This window comes from Hippopotamus amphibius, chromosome 10 (genome assembly GCF_030028045.1).
Source record: "Hippopotamus amphibius kiboko isolate mHipAmp2 chromosome 10, mHipAmp2.hap2, whole genome shotgun sequence".
Lineage (NCBI taxonomy): Eukaryota > Metazoa > Chordata > Mammalia > Artiodactyla > Hippopotamidae > Hippopotamus > Hippopotamus amphibius.
The window spans coordinates 1,231,071-1,252,977 of NC_080195.1; the positions used below are offsets into that span (position 1 = coordinate 1,231,071).

At 59.0% G+C, this 21,907-nt stretch overlaps 1 protein-coding gene across 1 annotated transcript; it reads left to right on the forward strand.

Moving 5' to 3' along the window:
• Positions 1-19,239: 19,239 nt before the first annotated feature.
• On the forward strand, positions 19,240-21,267 carry KBTBD11 (kelch repeat and BTB domain containing 11). The gene has a single exon (XM_057697940.1). The coding sequence runs from the start codon at positions 19,240-19,242 to the stop codon at positions 21,265-21,267; it is 2,028 nt and encodes a 675-aa protein (XP_057553923.1).
• The last annotated feature ends 640 nt before the right edge of the window (positions 21,268-21,907 follow it).

The window sequence follows — 21,907 nt, forward strand, 5'->3', positions numbered from 1 at the left end:
GAGAGAAGTACGTATGACTTATTAGTGCATCTCTGGAGGTTGGCAGAGTGGTGCAGAAGACAGACAGGACCTTCGTGGGGACAGCACCTGGCACTGGGGAGAGCTGGGTGGTCGCTGGGAGGTTTTCCGCAAAGGTGGGTGGGAGGCCAGATGAAGGTCTGCCGCTGTGGGTCAGCCCAATGTATCTCTTGAAAAGATGGGGGGGGGGGGCGGAGAGCAGTGCTGGGGAAATGCATTTAAACTCCCCTGCAGACATCTTTAAATCATGGTGTAGGGTAAGCTGGTTACATGCGGTCTCCATGTAAAAAGGTAAACAGATGCACTGAAAAAATCCCAGTAGATTCTAAAATATTTCTGACATAAATGGGATAAAATTAAAACGGCACATGATGGGAATTATTTCAGCCTCCAAAAGGTCTGTTTCTGCTAGAGTTAACGGATAGTTTTATTTTTTTAGTTTTATTTATTTGGCTCTGTGGCACGTGGGATCTTAGTTCCCCTACCAGGGATCAAACAAGCGCCCTCTGCATTGGAAGGCTGAGTCTTACTCACTGGACTGCCAGGGAAGTCCCTAACTGATAATTTTAAAAAGTAACTTCCCAATAGTTTGCTCAGTTTCTGCCTCCTTTAACCCAAATCCTGATGTATTCTACTTAGCAACTAAATGAAGGTGTTTTTAAAGGATGTTCTCAGGGTATCAACGCCGGTGCTGAAAACCGAAGGGCCCATAGCACATAACTGGCAGAGCCTGTTGAAGGCAACATTTTTAGAAAGAAAAAAAAAGTAAAGGCTCAGGCTCTCTGCGCCTATGGAAATTTAATCTTTTTTTTCCATGAAAGTTTTAAAAACAGCATTTACCATCAGGGGTCCAGTCTTCATTAGAGCTGGCCCGGCAGGCAGCAGCTGTGCGCAGGAACAGAAAGCAGCCGAGGTCGGAGGGCACTCGGTCCCTCTCCCGGGACAGGTCTCTGGAGCGCTTGCTGCTCTCCGCGGTTCGAGGTTCGGAGGGTCGCCCTGCGCCCTGATCCCGCTGCAGGGACCTGGGGGTGGTGGGGGCCGCGTGTCTAGGTACACGCTTCGGCGTCTCCTCTCCTTGAGTGTTTAATGTTTCCCTGTTTATTCTCGAGTCTGTAAAGATGTGGGCAGTGTTCCTAACCATTCAATAGTTCAACAATGCATCGTCCCTAATTTGCCCAAAACATACACACTACATCCCATTATTTCAAGTTTCCGGGGGGGAGGGGGACCAGGACACAGAAGAGCGCGGGCGCGGGCCCCGGCGCGCCAGCGGGCGCCCGCCTCTCGCCTCTCGCCTCTCGCCGGGGGAGCTGCGGGGTTCAGACGCAGCATCTCCGCGGGCCCGCGGCGTCCAGCGCGCAGCCGGCAGCGGGCGCCGCCCCCCGCCCGGAGCCGCGCGTCCCGGGGCCTCCCTGCGCCTGCAAAGGGTTAAGCCCGCGGAGGGCGCGGGGCGGGCGGGCCCGGACCCGGGGCCGCGCCGGCGCGCTGCAGCCCGGAGCCCGCGCGCCCGGCGGGGGCTGCGGCCGCCCTCCCGCCCGCCTCCCCGCCTCGCGCGCTGCCCGGAGCGGCGGGGCGCCCGGCGCGGCCTCCACGGACGCGGTGAGTGCCCGGCCCGCGGCCGCCACGGCGGGCCGGGGGCGCGCCTCCCGGGCGGATCCCCGCGGGCGCTCGCACAGGTGCGCGGACGGCGGCCGCCCCGCCCCCGGGCGCTCGCGCAGGTGCGCGGCCAGGACCCCGCGCAGGCGCGTCCCGGGCACGGGTGGGCGCCGGGGTGGAGGGCGCGGCGCGGAGCGGAGAGGTAGGGGCGGGCCCCGAGGGGGGGCGGCGGCGGCGGGGCGGCCCCGGAGGCGGAGGATAAGCGGGCCGGGGGTCCGGGGGTGGCTGCCGGGGGCCCCTGCTCGCTGTGGGGGTGTGCGGAGCGGGGGGTGGGGGGGCGGACCTCCGTCCCGCTCCCGGGCGCCGCGTGGAGGGGCGCGGGGACCCCCCCGGTGCTCCTGCGGGAGCGGGTGACGGCCAGCCCCCGCGCCGTGCCCGCGGTGGCCGCCTCCGAGGACGCGCGGCCCGGGGGCGGCGTGGCCACGGTCGTTCCCGCCGCGGGTGGCGGCTCCGCGCGCGCGTCGCAGCCAGAGCCAGCTCGGGGGCGGGGCGGCCCGGGGCCCCGCGGGGAGGAGCCGCGCCCCGCGCCCCCCGGCCCGGGCTGAGCGCTCCCCGGGGAGGCGGCCCGGGCGCCGTGGCCACGCTGCAGGCTGGCGGCGCCGGCCGCGTCCCGCTTCCGAGGGGTGCCTGTGCTCCGCGCCCTCGGTCCCCGGCTGCCCGGACCCCGCCTCGCGCACGGTCAGGGCCGGGCCAGGCTGCCTCTGGAGTGCCCGTCCCTGGGGCCCACAGGAGGCGGTGGGAGGTCCCTCCCGGACCTGGGCCCCGGGGCGGGGGGGAAGGAATGTGCGCGGGCACCCCTCCGTGTCTCCTCCAGGCCCGCTGCGACTGGCACCCCCGCGCCCCCCAGGGCCCTCTCCTGATGCTGCCGGGATCGCTGGGGGGTCGTGGGGGCTCGGGCTGCGGCCCAGCTGGTGCGTTCTTTTCAAGGCGCCTTTGCCCCACCGGCCGACCAGAGGGCCCACCAGCAGCGCCTGTCGCTCGGGTTTGAACGTGCCTGACATCACGATGGCGCGGGGGCGGGGTACGAAAAGGAGCTGCCTTTCAATAAAGACTGCGTGTAACCGGCTCACACGCCTGCAGGGGCGGTTGCATCCATGTGCGGGGCAGGCCTCCCACCCTCCACCCGCGTCGATGCTGGGGGACCCCAGCCTACCGCGTGGGGCCGGGTGGGGGCCGCAGGGTCGCGCCACTCCAGCGTGGCTGCGCCCGGGACGTTAAAGAAGGAAGGTTTTTTAAAAACCTTCCTGCGTTCTTGCAAAACCACATCCTCTGTCTCCACCCACCCCACATCTATGGCGAGGGAGAGAAAAAGAACAAATCAATGCAATAAGCGTTATCTCCGCTCAAAGCACCGAAGGCGCTTTGCGGGCCGGTTTGAATCCCGGCGCGCCCCTTCGGTGGAGGGGCCAGTTCACTCTGTTCCCGGCCTGTTGTCTGGCCGCCTCCCTCCAGCTCTCCTCAACCAGCAGTTACTCAGCGTCTAATTAGGACCCTAACGGAGGCGGGTGCTGCCCTTGGGCCTTTCATCCGAGCTAATGGTGTCCTATTATTAGAATGCTTCTCCCCACCCAGGAAAGGCAGAAGGGAGCTCTCCATCGCAGGCAGATTTGCCCAGGGAATGCACATTTCTGCTAATTGGCATTCCAACTCTCCCTTTGGGGCCAAACAAAGCAAAATTTTAAAGAAATAAAGTCTTTCCAGCGTTTAATGTCAATTGCACAGGCATGGCTGATAATATAATTAGAACACAGGATGAAAATAGCTCAGACATTTTGCTTACAGGAGGTAAGGCAGTCTTGGGCTTGGGAGGCAGGAGAAAACAGTTGTGTCCATCCCACATCAGGACTGAGCGGTTGGGGTGGCCTGGCTTCGTGCGGTCATCTTGCGGTCCTGGCGCCTGGGTGGCCCCTCCGTCCCCTGCAGAGGACCTTTCCTGTTGCCCGCTCCAGCCCTGGGAGAGCAGAAGGATCTGGGAGCGTGGCGAGGCTGCCCCCTCATCTCCGCACATCTCTCCTGGCAGTCCCCATCGCTTGATTTCATTTCCGTATGTTCTGATACAGGCCGCCACGCTGGCAGCGAGAAAGCAGGAGGCCTCTTTTCAGCTCCGCGTCCTCGTTCGTCCCTGTGCTGAAACTGGGAGGCCCTCCGTGCTGTGGGGCCTCCATCTGGGATCCTGTTTCAGCTCTTTCCTAAATGCCAACAGCATAAATTGTCCGTAATCACAGCTCTGCAGCGAGTCTGGAATCACTTAGGCAGCTGTAATGCCCCTCCGAGGCGGCGTGACCCGGGACGGCTGCGGGCCTGCGGGGCTGCGGGTCTGGCCTCAGAGGTGCCCCGAGAGGCCGGCAGCGTGCAGGCCAGAGACCAGCCCCGTCATTCTGCACATCTCCCCCTGGTGACTCAGGGCAAATCTGCTCTTCTCAGGAGTTCAAGGGATTAATGTCTTCACTGTGGCCTTGATTTGGGTTTTTCTCTTGGAATGACTGTAATTATGCTGAAATTATAGTGTTGGTACCCACACCTCTTTGCGAAATAGCTAACAATGAGCAGTGGCTTTTGGAATAAAGCAAAAACTTCCAGGAGTTTGCCTTCTGCCAACAACCCAACTCCTGCTAGAAAGAATATTAAAATAAACAGTGCCTTGGCAATTGAAGCCGTTGCAGGTCTTATGCAACATTTGACAGATTAAAAAACAATTTCTGTCTCTCACAAACATGTATTGAATGTCTGTCCCAGGTCAGGCGCAGTTGTAGGTGCTTTGAATACAACGGTGTTTAAAACAGACACAGCCCCCCGCCCCAGCCCACAGCTTAGAGTCTAATAAGGTGAAAGGCATTAAAAATATACTCATGTTAATTCACACGTGATAACAAGCAGACTGCCTGAAGGAAAGGAATAAGCCCCCATGAAAGCATCTGGCGAAGGGATTTTGAGTTGGGGTCCGCAGGATAAGGAGGACAGCAGGTGCTCAGAGGACCCCCGCATGTTGCAGAACGGAAGGAAGGCGGGGAGAGGCACCTAGGCCATGTCATAGATTTGTAACTTAATGTTGTTTTATCCCTAATTAAGTGTGGCGTTTCCTCTGTGTAGATTGATGGAGCTTTGTACTCTAGGCCTTGGTGGAGAAGGACATGGGTTAATTTTGCAGAATTGAGATGCACTGAACCGTGAAGGGAGGTCATTCACTGGGACAGTGGACAGGATGCTCTGTAAGCTGGTGACCACGGGGCTGCTGTCGGGCGCTGTTGGCACTGTTTCCCAGAAAGTCTTGGTGTGGGGACCTTGGCGCAGACGCCAAGTCTGTGGCCTCTGTCCAAGCCACTGTCCTCTCCCCATCCCCCTGTAGCGGCTCCTGGTGGGCTTCACACGGCTGCCCTCGACCCCTCGAGCAGTTCCTTGTGCAGTCATCCGAGTGGTCATTTAAAGACACAGATCTTGGTATGATGTTGCCGTGGGCTGCAGTCCACAACGCGGGTAGCAGGACACTTGTTGCAGTTGGCGTGGTTGTCTAATGACCAACCCCACAAACTTCGTGGCAGCTGTAGACTGCATGTCTGTGTCCCCCAAATTCGTGTGTTGAACCCTGATCCCCTGGTGATGGCACTAGGAAGGGGGGCTGTGGGAGGTTGTGAGGTCACGAGGGTGCAGCCCCCATGATGGGATCAGTGCCCTCATGACAGAGACTCCACAGAGCTCCCGTGCCCCTCCCTCCACGTGAGGACACACTGAGAAGATGCCTGTATGGACTAGGAAGCGGGTCTCATTGCACACTGCAGAGAGTAATTTGCTTTACTCCAGGTCTACCGATGCGAGTGTGAATCCCATCTAAAAATACCTCCCCAGCAGTGTCTATACTGGTATTTGACCAAACACCTGGGTCCTGTGGCCCAGCCAAGCTGACAGAGAAAACTGACCATCACCCCTCCTGTTCAGCAGGGGAAGGGAGGCCCAGGGCGGCCCTGCCGTGCAGTCGTGCGCAGGGTGGCTGGGCTCCCGCTCCTGGGGGTGATTCTCCAGGGCTCTTGGCTCTGCCTTCTGGATTCATGGTTCTGCCCGCTGAGTCATCCTCCATTTTTCAGAAGAAATGCCTGGTGTTTGCAGCTGAATGGTTTTTTCAGGCTGTTTCCTGGTTTCACTTTATGCCGACCTGTCCCATTTACTCCACGCTGGCAGTATCTCTTCCTGTGCAATGATCTTAAAAACGTTGTGGGTTTCCTGTGGGTCTGCAGGGACTCCAGCCGTTAGACAAACGCTGCACCCACACGTCCACGTACGTCCTAGGACTTCCTGCAAGGCTGCTGTGAAAAAAGGTCCGTAAAATTCTTAAAAACCCTATTGTTGATTGTAAGATCCCTCCAGGACCTCCGTCTGGTGCCCCTCAGATGCGTATGAGGTCTTCACAAGGGTCTGATTGTGCCACCTGGATTGATCTCTGCTCTGGAGGGGCTGCGGAAAAGGAGAGCTTTATCTTCCAACCTCACGAGGCCTGGTTCCTTTATATGTCCTCCAGATCGCACTTGGAAATGGAAGCCTTCCTCCTTCAGCTCTCCTCTCTCTCTCACCTCACCGAGTCACGGGGACGGCCCTCAGCAGTGTCACCCAGGCCCCCGGAAGTCTCCCCCAGCATCACCCAGCCCGCCCCGTGCATCCTCCGTTTCCGGCATCGCGCGGCCGCGGTGCTGTGGAGCCCTGCCCCCTGGAGCCGCTTCCAGGAACCCCGACCCCCTGTCCTGGGAGCCCCGCTGGCGACAGCCTCAGAGCCCAGCGGCGCCTGCCCGCCGGCTGCCCGCTGCCCAGCTGGGCGCTGCGCGTGCTGTGGGTTCCTTCCCAGGCGGCAGCCCCGTGCAGGCGGGTGCGCGACGGACCCGTCCAAACGTGCTGGCGGCAAACAGCAGTGTGACTCGGCTTGTGAAGCTGCTGTCAGGGCAGGTCTGGCGGGGACGCTCAAACGGCTCACCTGGGGGCGCACACGCACGTCTGCGGCCCGGCTGGGGGCGTGGGCGGCGCCGTGTCCCCGTGGCCTCTCCCCGCGCTCCCTCCAGCCTGGCATCCAGTGTCCACGGGTTTCTTGCACGTCGGGACCGGGCATCCGAGGAGTGGGTGCTAAGAGAGGGAGCGGTATTGTTTTCAACACAGCGTCACCTCACTGTCATCACCGGCGTTTAGGACCCAGAGGCCGGGGCGCCCGTGCCGAGCTCCCTCCGGCCAGTAGCATCGCCTGCGAGGAGAGCGTGGGTGGGCTGCGCCGAGGGGGCCGCCTTGGAAAGGATGGGCCGTGTCCTGCTCCAGCCGCTGCCCCCGCCCTCCAGCACCTGCCTCCTGCTGTCCGCCGGCCAGTGGGGCTGTAGCGGCTCTGCCGGGCCTGTGCTGCCCACCCCGCAGCTCTGCGCGGCCTTCAGCCCGTTCCCCCATGAGCTGTGCGTGGCCCGGGTCCCTAGACGTCGAGGTCTGTGTCTCCCAGAGGCCGGGCGCTTCCGGGCTCTGCGTGCAGGCCGCCTTGTGTGAGGGGAGAAGTCTCACCCTCCCTGGTCCTCTGGCCAAAGAGGACTCTGGTCAGCGTAGAGGCGTGTCGCCAGGGCGATGCCGGGAATAGAACATGACGGGCAGTGGACCTGGTCCTCCGCGTAAGTCACAGCTCTGCTGCGCATCCGTCCCGTCACTTGGCACGAGGCTTTCACCTGAGCCAACTCCTGCCTCCCGAGAGCATGGAAATCACTCACTGATGGAAGAGGAAATAAGGTGAAGTATTTTTATGCATGTAGATGACCATCTTGATGTGGAAGTCAAGATATAAAGAAAAATTGCCTTCATTTCTTTCCTGTCAAACAGACAACACCTTGATTCCTTTTTTGTGCAAACGTTCTTACTCTTGTACTAATGAGACCTTGTTAAGGGTTTGATATTTTGAGGAGAAACGTTGACATGGAAGATGCAGGCCCACTTCACGTGCCAGGTGACGTGGAAGCCCTGCGTGAAACTTTAAAGTGAACTGCAGGCACCTGCAGCCTCTAGGTCAGCACTGCAGGCTCTACAAGGACTTTTGTGCTTCTGCACAAGGGCTTTTAATCCGGCCAATCTCACGCGGCTTCAGCGTGGCCCAGCTGGGGGGTTGTGGTGGCCTCGGGGCCTGGTCACTCAGACGGTGACCTCAGGGGCGCCCGTCACTGCCGAGGGGCCCCAGCAGCCCCAGGACGAGGCTCACAGGTGCGCAGCATCTTCCCAGGTCCTTCTATCTGTGGCCGCTTCTTGGAGGCCCCGCAAAGGCAGAGAAACACCGGAGCTTTCGGCTCTGTGACGTCAACCCTGGAAACTGCGCCTTCCGCAGTGTCATGAGACTTGTAGAAATCTTGAAAATCGTGGGTCTTGGACGTGTTCTTGGTGTGTTTAGGTTTCTGGAGTTGAGATAGTACAGGGAGTGAAGTGGGCTAGGGCCCTAGGATGTGACTGTCGACCTAGCACAGCACCGATGAGCTGTGTGCCCGCGGGCAGGTGGCGCGCCCTCTCTGGTCTCCGTTTCTCCCTGGGTGGGGGAGACACAGGGAGGGGCTGGGCTGGGGGCTCTGCCATCTCTTAGCTGCAACATCCCGGTTTGGGGAAGGATTCTGGGGCTGGTCAGTGCTCGGAGATTCCGAGATACAGCAGGTCTTTAGTGTCAGCATGCTCTTTTCTTCAAACCTACAGCCTAAATCAGGCCCTGGGTTTAGTGAAATCGATCCTTCATTTCACGGTTCTGAGCCTGGAAGCCTGGAGATTATGAGAAAGCTTTCACTCGACCATACTTTCCTACCAAGTATTCTTTCTTGGGGCCCAACTAAAACTTGTGTCATTCTATTTTATGCACCCGCAGATGTAAATGTGCATATACACACACACGTGCACCTTCTTGCGTATATGCACGTACACATCTATAGGGAGACACGTGTATATACATACAATGTTCTGATTCTAAACGTGTACATGTTGGTTATAGACAATTCGGAGGTACCAAACATTATGAAAAAAAGGTCACTCATAATTCTCACTATCAACATGATTCCTTGATGATTATTCCAGCGTTTTCCTAACAGGACGGCTCTGGACAGCATCCTTGTCCTCAAGCCTCCGGAAGCCTCTCTGAGGGTCCACAGTGGCGCTTTGGTCCCCGTTGCTGGACCCCGTGATGTTCTGGGCAAGGCTGGGTTTTGACGAGGGGTCACACGGTCTCCTGTCACCCGAGGGCTGTGGGTGCAGAGCGGAGGCCCCGTGCGGCTTCTGGAAGGTGCGCGGCTTGTGGGCGCGGGGGCTTCTGTTGCAGCTGGATGCTGTCACGTCCTCAGGCTCTGAAAGGCCGTTCCCGTGTCTGTGGAAGATTCCGTAAAACCTAAAGCCCTTTCCGGAGCCCAGTCCCCCTGAGTGCTGGGCTGTGAGGGGCAGGGCTGCCTGCCAGAGACCCCCACAGAGAAGGTCCGCTGCCACAAGCAGGATGTGTGGCAAGAGGGCCCGGCCCCAGAAGGAACATCTGTCGTCCGGATGTCAACCGTGAGAGAGGAGCTAGCGTTTCTTCTGTCTTCTCGTCCCATTCAGCCACCCTCGTTGCTTTGAGGACAGACATCACGTGTTGAATCTGGATAAGTTCCTTCCCTGTAATCTCCCCGCCAGGCTCCTTCTCTCCTGACATTCAAGCAGAAGGCGGTTCTGCTCGGCTGCAGTTTCCCCGTGAGCCTCAGGCCCTTTCCCAGGACCCGCTGAGCCGGAGGGGGAGGTGCTAGGTCAACAGCATCGTGTCTGAGGACCTGAGGGTGCAGGGGGAGGGGGAGGCAGGGACGGAGGGGGAGGCAGGGACTCTCGTTACGTCTTAACCGAAGCAAAGCAGGTCAGGCGTCGGGGAGAGGAGTTTCTACCTTGTTTTCCGTTTATGCCGACAGAGGCACATAAACAACTGGGATTAATAGCAGAGGAATCGGTGTTCTAAGCTACCAGTAATGGGTGTGTGATCTTGAACAAGTCTCTCTGTTATAAAACCAAGAGCTTAGAACTTTGAAAATCACAAAATGTGAGTTTTTATTTAACTTCCCCACGTTTCAGTTTGACTGGAACTTGAAAGTTACTTACTCCGACACTAAGAATACAACAATTTAGGAGTCTTCTTTCCTAGTGAGTGACTTTACTTGATTACGCTTCAGATTGTGTGGCTTCCATGAGGGTTAGTAGCAGGCCAGATTGACTGTTTAATTGATAAATACTGAATAAACATATGGAAAAACATCTTAAGTTGTAAATTATAAAACACTCAAACACCGTAAACGATGTAATGAAAAATATTCATGTATCCTAGTGAGCCTTAGTACGTGTTCGCATCTTGCTGTTTCTGCTTTGAATCTTCAGGAAACCAAGTGATACAGAGCAGGTAGATGCCGACTTCCTGCTCAGAAGTAATCACTGCTCCAAAATCCATGCCTCTGCTTTTCACGCTTCCGTGAATGACATGTAGTACTTTTTTTTTTCATGTTTAAATGTATGTTGATTGTATGATATGGTATCTTTCTGCAAATGGCAAACCTTCAAAAATTCAAAATTATGTCTTCGAAATTTATTCACATTCATGCATGTAGATTTTTCATCCATTTTAATGTGTGTGGTCGTTTTGGCAGTGATAGAAAATCAGTCTAAAAGTAGTTTAATCAATCTTTTTGTACAAAAGGACACAAACCACTCTTTCTAAACACAAGATTGATGGCGTTGCTGCCCTGTCACCTTCGCTTCACTTCTTTGAAGCCATCAGAGGATTCCCGTTGTCATTAAGATGCCAGGGCACCGCGGAGGGGCCAGTCCTGCTGACCTGAGGCTCTTGGCTGCACCCAGACTTTTCAGTCTCTAGAACTGGTTGAGCTTGTTTCCACCGGGAGGCACCTGTTCCGCTGTTCTCTCTTCCACCCGCCCCACGTCTGGCTCCCTCCTGCTCTCAGAGGAGTCTTCCCTGACCCCCAGTGGAAACCAGGTCCATCCATCACTTCCTTGCAGATCCTTGTTTACGGTTCCTTTGTCTTCCTTCGTAGCACTCCCCGTGGTTTGTAATTCACTGGACTTTGTATAATAATGGCTTAGGTTTGCCTTCCTGCCCAGACCGGGAGCTCTCGGGGGGCCCGCGACCCAGTCCGTTTGGTTCCTGCTACTCTCTGGGACCCAGGGCCCTTCCTGGGACGCTGTAGGTGTTCCGCACATATCCGCCCAGTAAATGAGTAAATGCCTGAATGTTGTCCGTTATTTATCAGCGTTGATAGGACTTGAACAGATTGAAGCGGTGGGGAAAGTGTGGGTTCGTTCGGCCCAGGCAGGGTCTGCCTTCTGACTCCAGCTTTCCATCGCTGCGGGGGTGCTTGCCTCTGATTTCAGTGGATGCACACAGCAGGCCTATTTTAAAAGAGTAAAGGTTGCCCCGATACTGCTCAGAGTTGGGTCTCACAGCTAGACGTTTCCAGGTAGGACTGCAATCCACATGCCTCCTTCCAGAGTCTGGGGATCCTGTGTGTCTCGGGGTCCACGCTCCGCGCTTGCCTGAGTCAGCGACTCCTGAGCCTCGAGCTGCAGGCAGAGGCAGGTACCTCTCCCGCAGAGCATTCTGGGCTTCTCCCCAGAGGCACGTCTGGAACCTGGGGCTCCTCGGGTGACGTGGAGCCTCTCTCTCGAGGGAATGCGCAGATTCATCCTTGTCCATCTTCCTTTCAGTTCTTCGGGGTCCGTGACTCCAGGGAGCACAGGACCGCGTCGTAGCCGGGCCAGAGTCGGGGCCCGTCTGCGTGACATCACATTAGGGGGTGGCTGCAGGCACCAGCTTCCCTGAGTCCCCCAAGTCCCCTGTTTAAAGTGTGGTGGCTTCAGGTGTGCTCCTATGTCACCAGCAAAGGGCTGTCTCGGGAGTCACGAGGCTCTAACCCTGCAGGTATCTCTTGAATTAAAAACAGGGACCCACAATCTGAGGAAGGGAGCAGAGCAGTGAATGTGTTCAGATACCCGTGACCTAGGTGTCCTGCCGGGTTAACGTGAATGTCATCTCTCTGCCCGGGGCTTCAGCTTCCCGAGACCGCTCGTCACGGCTGAGGCTCAGGGCACAGACACGCTCGTGGTCGCCATGAAACGTCTGAGACTCCGAGCAGCTCCCGTGAGTCCACGTGGCCACTAACTTAGTGAACAGATACACACTCCGTGCGTCTTTTCGGAGGTCACGTGTAAAACGCCCCGGAGATGGGGAGAGGGGAAAGGCGTTCTCTGGTTTTGATCTGCTGCTAATTTTGTTTGGTCTTTTGAGACCAAAACAAAACAGCGTTTCTGGGCCTCCAGCATTTTCTCGTGTCTCGAATCAAGATCACGGCAACTCCTCTACCCGTCCTCGTGTGTGAATCGTGAGGACGAGATGGAAAGCTGCCGTGAGGGCCGGGAGCTGGGCTGGCCCAGGCGGCGGGACTGTGCCCTCCATCCTGGTGGGGGGTTTCTGTGCGCTGGGACCCGCGCGGTCCGGGTGGGAACCTCACGGTGCGTGGGTACGAGGGGCCGCGGTCTGTGCGGGGCGAAGCTCTTTACAGACAACCATTTAATCCCCTCGGTGACGCAGTGAGGCAGTTTCTTGTTTATAATCAGAATTATCTCAGTTTCCAGGGACAGGAACCCCACTTGCGTTCGCTGAAGCCAGAAACAGAACTCATTAGCTCACAGACATCACAAGCTCTGGCCGTGGGTGACTCCATCCAGGGCGCTCTTCCCTCTCTTTCTAGATGTTGCCCTGTGTGGGCTTTGCTTTTTTCTCCCGAGAACACGCTGTCCCTGAACTTCAGCTCCCTGACCCACCGGGCAAAGCCTTTCTCCTGCGTCTCCTGCAGGCTGCGTCGCTGCAGTGGGAGGACCTGGCCGGGGCGGCATCTCGGCCCGGCGCTGGGAGGGTGGGGCGCCGGGCCGGCTGGAGCAACCCTGTACCTTAAACCCCACAGCCCCTCATGACTGTGGGGCCAGGGTGCGTTTGTTTCAGGAAATACAGAAACTGGGCACAGCTGCAGAGAAGATAATGAGAGCCTGTCTCTAACCCAGCGTCCACAGACAAACACCGATCCCTTTTAAAGAACTTCCTTCTGTGAGCTCTCTATCGCATTGCATTGATAAAGCCCTAGTGTTTGTAGTGTAAGAACCTGCTGTAAACATGCATTTTTATCTGGTGTCTTCAGAGCTGTTTTTTCTAGTTCCTCTGGTTAACGTTCACTCACTCATCCATCTCTCAAGCCCTTCCTGGTGGCCCCGGCAGACCCCGTTCCTGTGCCAAGGCTGGACCGATCACGCATCTGCCTGCGGTGAATTCACATTCTCACAGCAAAGGATGGTGCACACGCGTGAGGCACTGAGACAAGATACTCGCGCGCACACAGACTGCGTGGTCGCTGACCCCGGCAGTGAGGGAGGCCGTGCCCAGGACCGCAGGTCCCTGGGGGCCTGGGGATGGGCGAGAATTCTGGCTCCAAGGAGGACGGGTGGCTCTGGGTGGGGGGAGTGTGCGGGCAGAGGCGCTGCGGGGGAAACGCACACACAGCTGTACCTACGCGGGGTTCACGTGCACAGACACGCCCACGCGGGTTTGCCGGCGCGGCAGCCGTCCTGCGCTCCTGCGAGGATGGAGAGGCCTTTCGGGCAGACGGGGGAGAGACCAGGGCCGCGGGGTCTTGGGAACAGATGGCTGGATGCCTTGTTTAGCAGCCGGAGGAGTCTGGACTTGGAGAACAGCGATTACATAAAAGCTCCTCTCGAGGAAATTCTCTGACTTTACTCCTCCAGTGAAGCCCTCCCAGAAGAGTCAGCCCACCCCTGCCCCCCGGACCAGGCCCACACAGCGCCCGCGCCAGCCCTGCCCCGCGGCTCTGTCTGCTTTACTTTCAGGGCCAGGGGTCCTGAGTCACCAGAATTCTGCTCCCAGGATGCGCGGGGCAGCGGGCCAGACACGGGGGTGTCTCGTAGGCGTCCACCAGACCAGCACGCAGGGGTGGTCAAGTCGAGTGCTTCAGAGCAGAAACCGGTAAGAGACTGAAGGCCCCACAGCACTGCGGCCAGACCACGGGTCCCCGTCTGGCTCTCCCACCCACCAAGTGCGGGGCTGATTAACTGTATGAAGTTGGTGAAATCATGTCTCATGTCCTCTTTGGCAACACGGGGCTAAAATCTGCGCCCCCACAGAAGGGTGGCTCGCGAGGGTCACATATGTCCCTGTGATGTACACAGGTGACAGCAGCGCCTGTAAAGTAGACTCACAATGACGCGTGCACTCAGGCTACGCGGCAGCCCATCAAGTCTCAGAAATGTCCTTCGTGAAAAAGTAAATTAAAAATTACAGGTCGTGGTCCGGTGGGATAGACGCCACTGGACGTCACTGGACCTCCTGAAGGACATCACTTCCCCACCTAGCATCCCACCCACCAGGCTGCTCCCCAGGCCTCACCCACCCCAAACCTCACAGAGCCTGCGGCCTCAGCCCGGCGTGGGGCTCCTCTCGTCCAGGTGGTGTCTCCTCGCCTGAAGCGTGTGCAGAGCCTTGCACTTGGGGACCGAGGCCCCGCGCCCTCCGCCTCTCCCAAGACCACGCGGCGCGTGGCTTTCAGCAGCCAGACCGCTGAGCTCCGGGGGTGCACTGAGGAGTGAAAGCTTATTTTGTGGGTGATGCTTCCTTGCGGCAGTGTCGGGTCCGTGATTTCTGCCACGCCACTATGACGGCCTTGCTGTGGCCAGACCGCGGGGTGGCGAGTGCGGAGAGGGTGGCGATCCAGGCTGGGGTCAAGGTCACTGGCTGCCCTCCCCCCCCCCCCCCCCCCCCGCAGCCCTGAGTACCCGGAACCGCCAGCTCATTTTAACTGGGCCCGAGGAAGAAGGACCCTGAGAAGCAGTGTTTGTAGGAACAGCTGAAGGGAATCGACACCTTCTATGATCCAACAGAAATCCTGACATTCCCTGCAAGTTTCCAAGACTCGGGGATGTTTCTTCTGTGTGTGGTTTTCCGTGTGAATCAACCCCAGCAGTTACTGGCGGTTCACTGTGTGACGGGGTCGTCCCGGTGGGTGGGAGGCGGCGGGCAGGGCACAGACGCTGGTCCCGGGACTGTGCTGTCACAGCCTGTGGCTGGACACAGAGGAGACACGTGGTGGGCGTGACTTGGAGGACACCGAGGACGAATTGGCTGCAACAATAGGTGCTGCAGACATTCAAATAAACGTCCTAAGTCTGTTCCTTAATATTAAAAAAATCTAATTATTTGAAAGGGAGGTTCTCGTTAGCAACCTATATTTTTCTAAGGAAGCATATTTAATTTTAAATGATCTGGTATCCACATTAAGTGCATAAATAACGTCCACATTTGGAAATTATACACACTCTTTTTTTAAAAAATTCATATTTAGTGAAGAAATTCATAGAGATTAAAAAATTCTGTTTTGGTATTTACAATATTGAGAAAAAACGTATATCCTTCAGGGGGAAATGCTACCTAAGTTATACTTAAAGCAACCTTGTTTCTATTAAAATATTTTCTCACCACGGTAAGGAAAGAACCTGTCACTACCACCCCACACCTCCACCGCCACCTCCCTTCCTGTCACTACACGGGCCGAAGATGCTGTCGTCCATCTGACTGTAACGGACCCCAGAAGCGGTGCTGGGGGAGAAATCCTTCCCAGTGCCCCGGTCGGGCGGGGGGTTCCGGTTATTTTGCCGCCACCCGGGCGGGCGCAGAATCCTCCAGGAGCTTCTTCGGGGGATTCTGATTCCAGAGCCAGCCGCAACATGGGGGAAAAGTCCCTTCGGAAATCCCGGGCTTCCCATCCAAAGAAATCTGACCCTAAGGGCCTTGGCAGACTTGCCGTTGCTCAGGAGACTGTTATTCACAAAATGGGCTGACTCCTCCCATCCATTTTAAGGCCAAATCACAGTCATGGGTCATTCTGGGGGGAAGAGATATGGCTCTGAATGTTCAGTTCCTTTAATGTCACTGGAAAAGGAAGCGGCCCCTCTGCTTCACTTCCTCATCCTCCGGGGGAAGCTGACCACCTATCCTGCCAGGGGGGTAGGGGCCGGGACCTGTCATGCTACAGAACCTTCCTTCAGGAAACGGACCTGCTGGGTGTCCTCCCGGCCTCTGGGCTCCAGCATCACTGCCACTGCACCTCAGGGCGTCACGTCTCCCGTCTCAGCTGACAACATTCATGGCTGTGCAGGTGGACCAGGACTCCTGACCTGGTCACGGGGTGGGGAGCCGGCCTCGGCTGGATGGGATTGCGTGGCTGTGCCCAGGTCTCGGGCCACCTCTGGCTCTGCCAGCCTGCTCTGTGATCCACGTCGGGGGCACAGGGGGAGCGGGCAAGGACGTGCCTGCTGGGACCGTGACTCCCTGGGTGGTATCTGTGGACATGCAGCTCTTACTGTAGCCACGGCAAAATATCTACTTAGCCTGACTCTTTCAGGCTTTAAGCGGATTCTGTAGAGCTTTTAAAACACACGAGTTCCAAACTTAGGCTTTTCAATGTGTCCTACTCCCTGCCTCGCCTTTGAGTCTGCGATGACGTCTGTGAAGAGAACTCTCAGCGGCTGGGCTTCCGCACATCCCGATGAGAGTTAAGCCAGAGAAAGAACTGGGAGGTTCTGAAACCCTGCTCCTGGCCAAGAAAAGAAAAAAAAAAAAATACTAGTTAGTTTTCTAAGGTCAAGGCCTTCTGTATCATGCAAAGAAAATGTGAAACAAGCGAAGCAAATAAGAGAGCCAGTTCTCTGATTTTATTTCAGACATTGAGGTTTATATGTATATTTGGGAAAGATGTGTAAGTATGTCTTACTTTTTATCTAACGTTCCCATTGGATAAAGCACCTCTGGTGTTTTGGGGAAATGCCAGAAACTTTGCTTATAAAATCTGTGCAGGTTTCCAGTTTGTCATCACATTCCGGCCCCTGTGGGCCAGAGTTCATTTCCATGTCGGTGGACACAGCGCCTCCCCTGCAGCACCGCGGGCGGCGGCTCAGCTGAGTAAACACGCGGCACCTCGGCGGCCCGCACGCCCGTGGCCAGTTTCCGCTTGTCCCCGCTGCCTCCACGCTGCCTCTCCACACGTCCTAGACGGTGCCCTGCACCTGGTGAATATGCCCCAAGGGTTACTATTAAAGATTTCTGCAAAACAGAGGGAGAGGGGGACGGAGGAAGAGAGACAGAGACAGAGAGAGGCGGGGAGGGAGAGAGAACTGAATGTCTTGAACCTCCAGCTCTAAGACACTTGTATTTCTGAGAATGATGGGAAAGCTTTTCTTTTTTGTAACACCGTGGCAGGAAGAGCAGGGCAAGCGTATATTTTTATCCACACAGGCACACACACGCAACCCTGAGCATTTATAGGCATCAGGTAACAGTATTAAGTACGATTAGTAGAAAATCAGAAGAGTTGAGGGTAGGTGGTTAAGTATCACTTTGCCTCGTTTGAGGGGGAACACGCCTTATAACGATGAGCCTGAGCTGTGTGCATTTGGTACATTTCTCTCGTCCGCAGCCTCTTAGGAGAACCAGAACACAGTTTGCCTCTCCCCTTATGCTAAGACCCTCTTCCAGGCTGGGGAGTCTCAGTGAAGGTTTTGCCAGTTAGGAAAGATATCGTGTTATATATATATATATATATATATTTAAAATTAATTAATTAATTTATTGGCTGCATTGGGTCTTCGTTGCTGCACACGGGCTTTCTCTAGTTGCTGAGAGTGGGGGCTACTCTTCATTTTGGTGCGTGGGCTTCTCATTGTAGTGGCTTCTCTTGTTGTGGAGCATGGGCCCTAGGCGCATAAGCTTCAATAGTTGTGGCACATGGGCTCAGTAGTTGTGGCTCACGGGCTCTAGAGCACAGGCTCCATAGTTGTGGCGCACGGGCTTAGTTGCTCCGTGGCATGTGGAATCTTCCCAGGGCAGGGCTCGAACCCGTGTCCCCTGCATTGGCAGGCGGATTCTTTACCACTGCGCCACCTAGGAAGTCCTCGTGTTATATTTTTATAATTCATCTGCAGGTGCTCACATCTGCCTTCCAAGGAGTTCTGCGGATTTTGTTTTTTGTTTTGTTTTGCCTTGGCTTCTCTTTTGCTGCACGTGTGCTATTTGGAGAGTTGCTTCTATGAGCTTTTTCAGAGGTGCAATGCCGAGAATGAGCAGTTCAAACAGATTCCAGAGTCAGAGCCTCTGAGGCCAACTCCAGAGACGAGTCCGCAGCACTTTCTCCAAATATGTGTTGTAACTGCATTTGAGATCGTTGACTGGAACAGGTTTCAGGAAAACTGTCACACAGTAAAACTGAGGTTTCATAGGCCAGCCATGCTTTCTCACTGAAAGTTCTTAACTGTGCATATTCATCTCATGAGGTTGAAATTAGGAAAGAGCTGATATTTGACTGTCATTGACACACAAAATCAGCAGTTTCCCACAGTTCAACCCAGCGTATTTAAGGCCCAAGGCTGAACTGGGTTCTTGTTTATAGGCCCCCCAAATCAGGGGAGGAACAGTGTTTTAATACCTAAATAATCCCGTATGTCTTATTCACCAAACTTTCCAGCACTGAAAAGTCAAAATCCCATTGCCCCCAAATCTGAATCCTATAACCTGAAAACTGGGGCGGGAAGTAGGGTCGATGCCACTGACACACAACGGCCCTATGGAAAAATGCAAAGTCCAACATCCTGTCTCTGTCTCCTACAAACAGGAACACGGACAGCATGGTGACATGACATGGGAACGCCTGACACTCCAGCAAAGGAAGTCGCAGAGGAAGGCTCCCGATGGATACGTGAGGAAGGCGGGTCTGGTGTGCGCAGGGACTGTGTTTTCCTAACACCCACCTGGCGAGTGATTTATGCCCTCCCCCTCCCAGGTGAACATCGCCGAGGCAGGCCCAGGAGGAGCGCCACCGACGCCAGGACACACACACACACACACTGTCCGGCTGACCGCCCGTAAACCTTCATCGCAGAGGGGAGGCGCGCACTCAGAGCAAGCTCCTGGGCGCGGCTCCCCGTAAAACGACTTCAAGGCAGAGTTCTAAAGCGTGGCCCGCAGTCTCTGGTCCTCGGAGGCAGAGCTGTGATGGAGTGTGGAGGCACAGACCCCGACGCGGGAAGAAAGGCAGGCCCGGTTCCCTAGGAGCACCTGACAGCTCAGTCCCGCGGAGCAGGACCTACAGTCGGAGCCGCGGCTGCGGCTGCCGGGCCGTGCTGCCCGCGCGCGGAGCATCGCGGCGCCGCGCGGAGACCGAGGCTGCACAAAGACCCCGGCAGAGCGGACGGCCGCCCGGCGGGAAGCTCGCCGGGTTCACAAGTTCAGCCGGGAGCGCGCTCCAGTCGGAGCGGAGAGGAGAGCGGGAGGGCGCGCGGGGAGCGGCGTGTGCGCGAAAGGCAGCGTGGACGCGAGCGAAGTCTGATCGCGCGCCGGGAGCAGCGTGTGGAGCCGGGAGCCCCGGAGGAGCGCTGGACCTTGGGCGGCCCGAGCCCGGGCGAGGTCATGCGCGGCTGCTGAGCGGGGGCGGCAGCCGGAGCGGGCGCGCGCGCATGGAGAGCCCGGTGGCCGCCTGCGTCCTCTACCCGGGGGACGCAGCGTGCGGCGCGGCCGGGGCTCCGGGAGAGGGCGGCCTGCCGCCGCCGGACGCGGCCGAGGGGGAGGGCGCCGCGTCCCCGTCCCCGGCGCAGACGCCCTGCAGTCTCAGCGCGTCGCTGTGCTTCAGCTCCGGGGACGACTCCCCGCCGCAGTCTCGCGCCTCCTCCGCGGCGGACGGCGCCGCGGCCTCCCCGCCCTCGAGTCGCGGCGGCCGGCGGGTGGTGGCGAGGCAGTGGGAGGTCGGCAGCGCGGGCGCCGCGTCCCCGGAGGAGCCGGCGTCCCCCGAGGAGCGCACGTCCCCCGAGGAGCGCACGTCTCCCGCGGAGCCCGCGTCCCCCGAGGAGCGCACGTCCCCCGAGGAGCCCGCGTCCCCGGAGGAGCCGGCGTCCCCCGAGGAGCGCACGTCCCCCGCGGAGCCCGCGTCCCCCGCGGAGCGCCCGCCGGCCGAGGGGCCCGCGTCCCCGGAGGAGCCCGGCGACCCCGCGCCCCTGCCCCCCGGCGTCGGCCCGGAGCACGGGGAGCCCGACCTGCTCATCGAGGCGTCGGGCCGCCGGCTGCGCGCGCACAAGGCGGTGCTGGCGGCGCGCAGCGACTACTTCCGCGCGCGCGCCTCGCGGGACGTGCTGCGGGTGCAGGGCGTGGGCTGGGCGGCGCTGCGGCTGCTGCTGGCCGACGCCTACAGCGGGCGCATGGCGGGCGTGCGGCCCGACAACGTGGCCGACGTGGTGGCCGGCGCGCGCCGCCTGCAGCTGCCCTGCGCCGCGCAGCGCGCCGCCGACGCCGTGGCGCCGCAGCTGAGCCTGGCCAACTGCCTGCAGGTGCTGGGCGCGGCCAAGCGGCAGCGGCTGGCCGAGCTGCGCGAGGCGGCCTACCGCTTCATGAGCGACCACTACCTGGAGGTGCTGCGCGAGCCCTCCGTCTTCGGGCGCCTGTCCGGCGCCGAGCGCGACCTGCTGCTGCGCCGCCGCCTGCGCGCCGGCCGCGCCCGCCTGCTGGCCGCCGCGCTCGGGCCGCCCGGGGAGCGCGCGGGCAGCCGGCCGCAGAGCCCGTCGGCGGAGGCGGAGGCCCGCGGCGCCGCCGCCGCCGTCTACTGCTTCCAGGAGGCGGCCGGCGCCTGGCGCGAGCTGACGCGGCTGCCCGAGGGTGCGCCGGCGCGGGGCTGCGGCCTGTGCGTGCTCTACAACTACCTCTTCGTGGCCGGCGGCGTGGCGCCCGCGGGCCCCGACGGCCGCGCGCGGCCCTCGGACCGCGTCTTCTGCTACAACCCGGCCACCGACCGCTGGAGCAGCGTGCGGCCGCTGCGCCAGGCGCGCTCGCAGCTACAGCTGCTGGCCCTGGACGGCCACCTGTACGCCGTGGGCGGCGAGTGCCTGCTCAGCGTGGAGCGCTACGACCCGCGCGCCGACCGCTGGGCCGCCGTGGCCCCGCTGCCCCGCGGCGCCTTCGCCGTGGCGCACGAGGCCGCCACCTGCAACGGCGAGATCTACGTGTCGGGGGGCTCGCTCTTCCACCGCCTGCTCAAGTACGACCCGCGGCGCGACGAGTGGCAGGAGTGCCCGTGCAGCAGCAGCCGCGGGCGCTCGGCCGACATGGTGGCCCTGGACGGCGTCCTCTACCGCTTCGACCTGGGCGGGGGCCGCGGCGACGCGCCGGCGGCCGGGGGGGTCAGCGTGCTGCGCTACCACTGCCTGGCCAAGCAGTGGAGCCGCTGCGCCTCGGCCCTGCGGCCCCCGGGCGCGCCCGCCGGCCTGCCGCCCTTCCGCTGCGCCGCGCTGGACGGCAGCATCTACTGCGTGAGCCGCGCGGGCACCTGGCGCTTCGTGCCGCCCCCGGACGGCGAGCCCGGCGCCGGCGACGCGGGCCCCGGCGGCAGCTTCGAGCTGCGGTCGCTCCAGGTGCCCGCGGACGCCCGGGGCCTGCTCCTCCCCTTCGCGCTCAACCTGCCGGAGAGGGCGGAGCGAGGCGAGGAGGGAGCCGCGTAGGGCGGCCCGGGGTCGCCCCGTGGGCCGAGGTCCCAGCTGGGAAACTGGCAGGGGGCGAGGGGAGTGGAGGCGGGGAGGGAGAGGGTCGGGGGTGGGCGCGGCCCACGGGGAGCTCCTTAGACGGTAGAAGCTTGTGGCTGGGCCTGCAGGACCTTCTGCTACGCTTGTACTCAGGCCCGCTTCCTATTCGGCATTCCTTTTGCCTGGCTTTGCTTAATGGGGTCAGTGGCGTAAGATGTAGGATGTGTGCACGTAGATGACCTTACAAATAAGATAGAAAATACCCGAGAAAGAAGGATGTAGAATCAGAGGTGAAGCCTCCGGGTGCAGCGGGTGGGGCCGGGAGCATACCGGGCCTTGCTGCACACCGCATCCCTCGTGGAGTGGCCGGGAGTTCTGGGGGCTACCGGGTACCGGCTACAGGCACTTCCTGCACCATGAGAAGGCCCCTGGGGGCCACCTCCCAGAGTTTAGATCCCAAATGAGGCCAGCGTGAACTGTATTAGTGGAACCCTTGAAAGCAGGTCGTGCTTTTTTTTGGCTTGAAGTTTAAAATTGTAATTGAGAAGCAGAGCTCATCAGCCCTTTGTAGCTTCGTTTAAAAGCTGCTGCCGTATGTACTCAGCTTGCGGGTGGCTCA